This window comes from Triticum aestivum, unplaced genomic scaffold (assembly GCF_018294505.1).
Source record: "Triticum aestivum cultivar Chinese Spring unplaced genomic scaffold, IWGSC CS RefSeq v2.1 scaffold56191, whole genome shotgun sequence".
NCBI classification, from domain to species: Eukaryota; Viridiplantae; Streptophyta; class Magnoliopsida; order Poales; family Poaceae; genus Triticum; species Triticum aestivum.
Window position 1 is genome coordinate 10,710 of NW_025226290.1, and position 8,668 is coordinate 19,377.

Here is an 8,668-nt window from a genome sequence, read left to right on the forward strand (position 1 = left end):
TAAAACTAGTTGAATTAATAGAACTAGTTGAACATGTCACATTTGTTGTTATTTTTTTAGTTTAAGCATCCTCGTCGTCGATACCCATCGTTCGCTAGGGTTTTAATTGTATTAGTGATGTTATATGTATGATACTATTCGGGATGTATTAGTGATAACTTATAGGGTTTTTGTTTTTGCAGAAATGAAGGAGCCCCTCCATCATCCCCGCCGTCGTCCCCGTCAACGACCCCCTCCGACCTCGAGGTGAGACCAGCCAAATCTCCATGTCAATATGAGTCCTATAAGATATGATGTAGATAAAAACATGTATATCTTGTGTTGCTTAAATAGGATATGTGGTTGCCCAAGTGGCCGGTCATGTTTGCAGGTTACACCTCCGAGTGGCCAATGTTTTACCGGAGTGTTGATTAATTTCCGTTCCGGTAAATTTCAGGCGCTCGATATGTCCTGTTTTAGCAAAGGTCATGCCGGAATTTTTCCGTGAATTTTGGCATGACTTGTGCTACAATATGTAGGAAATATCGAGTGGCCTGGATTTTCTAGAAAGATAATTAAACAATATTTTGGGTTCACTTTAACTCTGTCGAGGCCGAAGAATCCCGACTGTTGTCATGGGGGTCGTTTCTCCTTCTTCTTCGGGTGCTAGACCTTTGTTATGCACTAGGGGAAGGAGGAGTAACGACCATCACTGACGGTCGCAAATGTCAGAGAGGAATCAGTGAGGGAGAGTCTCCACCATATATGAGAGGACGAAGAATCCCGAATGTTGTCGTGGAGGTAGCTTCTCCTTCGTTCGCGTGTGCTAGACATTTGGTGTAATGCACTCGGGAACGAAAGGAGGAGCTACCATCATCGACGGTCGAATATATACACCACATGAGCTGAGAGCTTTCAAGAAAAGACTTGACAGACCGATAGTCAACCCGTGATGAATAATAATGATCTAATTTAGTTTTTGTAGTACATATATTTAATTGTACAAGTTTAATCTTTGAATTATGAACATAGGAAATGTCGTCGGACGAAGAAGGTCCCGGGGAATGCTCCTGGTGCAGCGACAACCGGGGTTTCTACGACATGCCTCACCTGGACGAAGGTCGGCGCTTCAGCATTAAGCTCGAGGACGCCTTCGATTGTGATACGGTAAGCTACGACGCAATGTTTTTTTTTGTAATTAAGCTCGACTTCTACTACTTCAACGTGTAATTTTCGTATTTCACAATTCGACTAGCTTATCCCATGCCATGTAAGACGCTATGTCTTGAGAGGATGGGTTTTGAAGATCATGAGAGGAATGAAACAAAGAAAATTAACCTAAGGACCCATCATGGTATAGATTTTGAGGTAAATCTATACAATTCTGAGAGTGTATCCCATTTTGGTTGCCCGGGTTGGGAAGCACTTTGCAAGATGTATGATTTTCAAGAGGGTATGTGACGATGTCTTGGACTAGGGGGTCCTCACCACGTCGTCTCCCTGTGGCCGTATACTCATGGGCCAGTTCGGACAGCTGCCGCATACAAGGAAGATTCCACAAGACTTGGTGATCAAGACAAGGACTCCTCCCCACCGGCGTATTTGGCTAGGACTCTTGTTATCCTAGGCCTCTGGTGCATTATATAAACCGAGGCCAGGCTAGTCGATAGATCAGAACAACAATCATGTCATAGGCTAGCTTCTAGGGTTTAGCCTCTACGATCTCATGGTAGATCAACTCTTGTAATACTCATATCAGCAAGATCAATCAAGTAGGAAGTAGGGTATTACCTCCATCGAGAGGGCCCGAACCTGGGTAAACATCGTGTCCCCCGCCTCCTGTTACCATTAGCCTTAGAGGCACAGTTCGGGACCCCCTACCCGAGATCCGCCGGTTTTGACACCTACAGTATGTTTGTCACCATGGATCTTGGTGATCCTGACATCAACCAAGACAATTTGGACATTTGGGTCCTTGTTGATATGCTTCCAATTCTACCGCTATGTGAGCTCAAACATAGTTATTTAATTTATATTGTTTATATCAAAATAGTTGACAGCTTATTTTCATTGATAGCTTATTTTCATTCTTCAAAGAATGTGTGGAAGATGGTAGACAGAACCTACTACACCGATGGCTCTGAGTTAACTTATCAGGAGAAAAATCATCTTGTCGCATATTGTACTGAAATTGAGAATTACAATGCCTATTATCGAACTCCTCCACATTATGGTCAATACGTGCCACTAGTGCACATGTTGAACCACGATAACTTCCGTGGAGATGCCCTAGTAAGAGTTTTTACTATTACGATATCCGTGCATCTTTTGCATACTTCTAAAACTGAACTGTGTTGCTTTGTTGATGTTGTGTTGTTGCTGTTTTTAGTATGTTGATTACACATGGTCTGAATCGGGTAGCAGGATAAGGTCTATCGACACGTTGCAATTTGCTTGCTCTCTTATGCTCATAGATATTGCCTTAGGTAACTTTCTAGATTATGTAGTTTAAATGGTTGTACTTAGTAAATGCGTCTAACTTGTACTTGTTTTGGGTATGCATCGCTATTAGCTATGTAGTGTGTTGAATTTCATTCCAATGATGCTTCCTTTTGAAAGAGATGAGAGTGAGAGATGAGATGCTCTTGGAGAAAGGATACCGGATGTTCGTAGGTGGTCTTTCCTTCTCGTCCTCCTCCTCTGAGACCTCGGTAAAGTAGCGGAGAATGAAAGGACCGACCATCACTGACGGTCGAAATAACATTGAGAGATGAGAGATGTTATGAGAGGAAAGATACCTGCTATTGTCGTAGGTGGTCCTTGCTTCTCATCTCTTTTCTGTGAGACCTTGGTAACGCAAGAAGGGATGGGAGTAACGACCCTTACCGACAGTCAAAATAAACAGGCAAGGAGTGCCCCACCATACATATCTACCACCACTTGAGAGGTGAGAGTTGTTGAAGGGAGCATCAACTGACTGAAAGTTAACCCACATGAAGAGTTGTTGTGTATTCTTCATTTAGTTTTCAACTTTGCAAAATTAAGTTTGATACAGAGACCGTTCTCGCATGACACTCGTGCAGGAGGATGGCCCCTTGCCGCCCTCCTGCGACCGGGCTTTGTGGTATTCGACTTCGGGGGATCACCTGTGATGGTGATTGGCTGTTCCTTGGCACGTTTGATACCCCCGAGCTCACCGTTCATGCGTATGATGCGGTGACTTCCATGTATGGGTGGAAACTGACTGACCTAGACTTCCCCGAGATGCCAAACATGTGTCCTTGCCCCTCCTTAACGGATTTATTCTCGTAAGGAGGTGAAGGCACGCCGCCTGGCCAAGATGAATAAGGAGTACATGGCTAGGTATGTTGAGGCCAATCCACACCTTGTTGTAGCGGAGCGTGATTTTTGGGCCAATAAGGAGAAGGACCAGAGGAGGAACGAGGACACTGACATGGATGCTAGAATAACCGCGGAGGTCAACCAGCTTTTTGACAAGCTCAATGGGCAGGGCTACTTTATGTACGACGATGGGGATGAGGTGCAGCTGGCAACCCGCACCGATGGTGAGGTAGGCCCCTCCAGCGGATGTCGAGAGGTGATTGACCTTGTCTCCGAGGACGAGGACGAGGACTAGCTTCGCATCATCCTACCATGCACCCCTCAAGTCTCAAAAAGATGCAAACACTAAATTTGTGGGAGCAATGGCACCCAATACTTGCCTTGCCCTAATAACAATTCAGAGTGCAAATCACAATGCTAGCTTAAGAAAAATAACAGGGACAGTATGCAGGAAACATAAAATTCAACTTCTTATCCAATCATCCTTGCATTGATTTACAAATATCTTTTTATTCCACACAACCACACTATTTTCTATCCATGGAAATTCTTTATCCATCCATATTACCAGTTATTCTGCAGACTCTTTTTATTGAATAAAACCAACCAACTAGCTAGAGAGCTAAGATCCCAATCAACAGAGCTTTTGCTTTGCCATGATTGCATAGAGCTGAATTCCTATCAGGTCAAATTTGTAACTTGTAGAGATGGTGATCTGATCTTTGTAGATAACCCCTGATCTTTAGATCAATCACAACCACACATATGTCATCTCGGCTATGCATACGGAAGGCGAGATCCGTGAGGTGGAACGTAGCGCATATACACCGAACCTCTTCTTCGCGGCCTACCATTGTGCCAGCATTGGTGCTCTTATCTTCTAAGCATTTCAAGGTTTCTCTGCAGGCCACCGTGTTTGACATCACATCCCACAATCCATCGCTTGCAAGGATCATGAAATCATCATCCTCCGACCTCGCAGTTATGGTAATTTCTGGCTCACATATCACTTCAGGCTTGAGGAGCATGTGCCCTATGAGTATAGTTCATTGTTTAATGAGATGTAATACCTTAAGAATCAGTACACACATATACTAAAGAAAAACCAACTTGTTATAGAAATGAATAACCTTTCCAAAAAAGTAAAATTGGCATTTATGTTATTTTATTTTGGGATTAATTAGGAAATCAACTCTCATATATCCATCAAGACCAAGTAAGTAACCACTTATGAAAGATTTTATCAGAAAACAACAATGTTCAAATAAACTGAATCTGAACTATCAATTTGACATCAATGTTAATGCACCAACACATAATAACATCCTTGCTAAAGGTAAGACTATTAATGAGTTTGAATTCACGGTTTACCAAGTATGGTTGTTGAAGGCAAGACTGTGAAAAGATAGCTCAATGCAATATTTGATCAGATAATAGGATGCAACTACAATAAATACACGAATTCACTACATATTATCATGAGTGGCCCCATCTAGTATCTGTTGGTGCTATGGAAGCATGCTTCAAAATTAGAGCAGAATTATGCCCATTGATACATCTTGGTACACTATTACGTGTATGCATTTAACATAATCGGGCATTCTATAATTTTATTTTTATGATTGAGCCTACTATGTTTCAATTGTTTCTTTAAAAAGTAGGATAAACCCCGCCTTCTACATTCTTTTCTTGGTACTTAAATGCAAGACAATGTTTTAATTTGCTTTTTCCATTAGAAGGTCACACATGGACGCAAAAATTAAATCTTCCTTTTTGATTACATTTGTCTGGATGTTATTTTTGTCTTTATGTAAGAAGGCTATTTTTTCCTTGTACATTCACTTCCTTGTACTCTGCTAACATTATTGTGTCGCTCAAGTGGCTTAAAAATACTCAGGAAGGATTCCCTTGGTGGAGTCCTCGTGGTGGCGCAGATACTTCTTTGTTGCAACGATGCCCTTCCCTTGGTGGAGTTCTCATCAACAACATCGTTGGTGTTTTTCTGTCTTGCAACCTCCGTCCTATAAAACGCCTTTTTCTTATCTAAATATCGGAGTCTATATTTTGAACAAAAAAACATGTGGGCATGAAGCAAACAAGACTTAAAAAAATAATCATGTGACAAATGATAGTATTGTATAGAGTAGCCTTTTATTTAAATTTACAAATAAGGCAACACGCCCATGGAAAATGGAAAAGGAGTCCGATAGGTGGTGATCGTCATCTGGGGTTGCCTCCAGCTAACGATGTGTTCGCTAGGGCATGACACCTGCAGTGAACGAAACCCTTTCTCCTGATAGTTCGCTAATAAGGAGGTCTCTGCCGGTTGGCCCATGGAGAATGCACGAAAAAAAGATAGGCCCAATTGACTCATTTTTCGGAAAAGTTTGCCATAAACAAAAAGTACAAAAATCCTAATACATAAAAGGCATAGTAAATCATAAATTTACATTTGCCATGCTCTAAGATATATTAAAAAAATCATCCTGTACTCTATAGAATAGCATCCACTAATAAATCATGGAAAATTAGAAAATGTACTGGTCACCTAGCAAATTAAAAGGAGAAATTGTTTCTCAGAAAAGCATGTTAAATTTTGAAAATTGTTTGTTGTCATCACATACCTTGATTTAACCAAAAAAATCTATGTCATAAAAATTATAATGGCAAACAAGATTTTGCCAAGGAAAAATGTGAAAAACTAACAAATATTGTCATGGTTTCATCATATATATTTTTTGACAAGGAATGTTCAAAACAAGTTTGCCATTTTATGTTCGATAATATTTTTCCATGCCATTCAATGTTTTTACCATGCTTTGCTGAATAAAATTGCCATGGTGTGAAATTTCTTCCCATGGTCCAAAATAATTTTAAAAATAGGAATTTCAAATGGTTATGTTCAAAATAAATATGTCGTGCAGTGTGAAATTAAAATTGCCATGATGGGTAAAAGAAAACATTGCTTGGTCCAAAAAAGAAGTTTGCCATACATAAAAAATGTAATCTTGGTTAGGAAATGGATTTTATTTTTCTAAAACAGCCATGTGACAAAGTAGAAACTTTTCCAAAATACCTTAAAAATTCCGTGCTACCTAAAATAAAACTAGTATGGTGAAATTATCCAACTTTCCATGGTATAACGAATAAAATTGGCATTGTTCTAGAATAATAAAATTATGATGCTATCTTGAATAAACTACTATACTCTAATTAATTAATTTGCCATTTTCTAACTAAAAAAATGTCGTGGTACGAATAATAAAAATGGCCATGCTACCTAAAATAAAATTACCTAGGTACAATTGATAAATTTTCAATGGTCTCAATACTAAAAATGCCATGCTACCTATAATAAAAATTTCACATGACAATTTTTAGGAATTTTGTTCTCTAAGAAAACACAGGGCTACTTTTGGCAAATTGTAAAAGGGTGCATGTCAAAGCTAGGGATTTCTTTCCATAAAAAGATGGCAATTTTAGGAAATTTCGATGGGCACATGGCAAAAGTTAGGGATTGTAAAAACACAACATGTTTTCGAAATTTATAAGTTGGCAGATGGCAAATTTAGGAGATTTGATCTTTAACAAAGATGGCATATGTAGCAAATGCATTTGGCACATGGTAAAACTATGAGATTTGGACTTTGAAAAAAGTTGGCCAATTTAGTATTTTTGCCACGTCTTCAATAAAAAAAGTATGCCCCCATAATATTCATATTAATTTTTTTTGCCATGATGTTGTAACACTGAATGTTTTCAAAGTTGTTTAAAAATTTATCATGTTCTAGAGATCACAATTCTCCCCTAAAATTGCCATGCAATTAGTTCAATAATTTTTACATAAAAAATACCTTGTCCTATAAAATTCTTTTTGATAATTTTCCCTTGTAACTATTGCAACCTGTAATTTTTGCCATGATGTAGGAGATAAACTTTTTCTTAATTTCCATATGATTAGTCCTAATTTTTTCTCTTCTAAATTTTCCATGTTATAGTTCATAAATTTTCCATTTCACTTTTACAAATTTCTCTATTTTTTGTCGTGATGTAGTAAATTTGCAAAATTTCTTAAGGGGCAGATTTATCTATAACTTGCCATGGCAACATTTATCACACGTGTGCAAACAATACAACAATCCTAGGGGAATCATCTTCCACAACACATACACATGATCAAATTACTGTAGCTAACAAACAGTATATGAAGAATAACATCAATATAGCTGCATCCCTCTAGCACATCAAAGGGCACACAACACTATACTACAAGATCTCTTTGACACGAACTAATTGCACACTGGTGTTTCAGGAGTGATGCCAATGAGAAATTCATGCAACCAAACACGATGAGCAGTGGCCTGACCTATGGGGATGATGAAGACGGGCCCGAGCCTGAAGCTGGAGGGGATCACGCCTACCACCTATTCACGAGAGCAGCCCAGACTGGGTCGCCGGTGAGGAGTATCGTGGTCGCGCCCTCCTCCGGCCGAAGCTCTTCCCCATGGTTGTGAATGGATGAGGAATAGAGATGAGTGGACATCAGCTGGGCACGTCCATTTCATGGAGTATCGTGGTCGCGCCCTCCTCCGGCCGAAGCGTTCCCAGATAGACAACTCAAGAGCGAACGGTTTTTTCTGACGTGGCTACTTAGCGTGCATCAAGATTGGTGCCCTGGATCTGATGACCCTATAGTCGTTCTCTGGGAGGAGCCAGAAATCTGACGTTCGCTACATATCATTTCTGAAAGAAAAATTGCCCTCTCTCTTCGATATAATGGCAATGCTAATGAGAACAACAAAACGTGGTGCTTAAAAACAAAACAACACGCCAGCAGCTTTGGTCGAAGTAATGGCAAAAGGCAACATATAGGCTAATGACAATCAAGAGAGACACTGACCAGTAGCAAACAAATTCAGGAAGGTGATTTGTTTGCTAGTAAGTAGTAAGTAGTAACACAACATGCATGCCAGCCGGTTGTATGGATGGGAAGGGCAATCGTGTGAGAATGTACCTAGCGCGCGCGTCTTGGCAAGGATCCCCTGCACGCGCAGCACCCCGCCGTAGTTGAACACCACGCCGCCCGCCGCCGTGACACGCGCCATCTCCTCCGGTCGGTCCAGCTGCATCCACGTATGAAGCTAAAATTTGTCCGGCCGACCAAAGCAGAGAAATACTCCTACATACACTTGACACATTTAATCTCACCCTGTGGTCCTGGGAGAGCGGGACAGCACGGCCGGCGCGGCAGAGCACGGCGCGGGAGTCGCCGCAGTTGGCCACGATGATGCGGCCCAGGACCAAGAGCGCCACCACGGCCGTGGACCCACCTATGGTGCCCCGGGGC

The 8,668-nt window shown here is 40.8% G+C and overlaps 1 protein-coding gene across 1 annotated transcript; it reads right to left on the minus strand.

Annotated features, from left to right (window-relative positions):
• Positions 1 to 3,799: 3,799 nt before the first annotated feature.
• Positions 3,800 to 8,660, minus strand: LOC123172549 (probable protein phosphatase 2C 37). The gene is made up of 3 exons (XM_044589500.1): positions 8,530 to 8,660; positions 8,336 to 8,444; positions 3,800 to 4,354 (listed from the first exon to the last, which is right to left on the minus strand). Exons 2-3 carry the CDS (start codon positions 8,424 to 8,426, stop codon positions 4,008 to 4,010), a joined length of 438 nt encoding a protein of 145 aa, XP_044445435.1. The 5' UTR covers positions 8,427 to 8,444; positions 8,530 to 8,660; the 3' UTR covers positions 3,800 to 4,007.
• Between the last annotated feature and the right edge of the window lie 8 nt (positions 8,661 to 8,668).

What these genes read in the sequence shown, in the direction of transcription:
- LOC123172549 (XM_044589500.1), bottom strand. Translation starts at nt 8,426, where the DNA reads ATGGCGCGTGTCACGGCGGCGGGCGGCGTGGTGTTCAACTACGGCGGG. An exon ending in TGCCAAGACGCGCGCGCTAG is followed by an intron (nt 4,355 to 8,335) that starts GTACATTCTCAC and finishes CTATACTCATAG; the next exon opens with GGCACATGCTCCTCAAGCCT.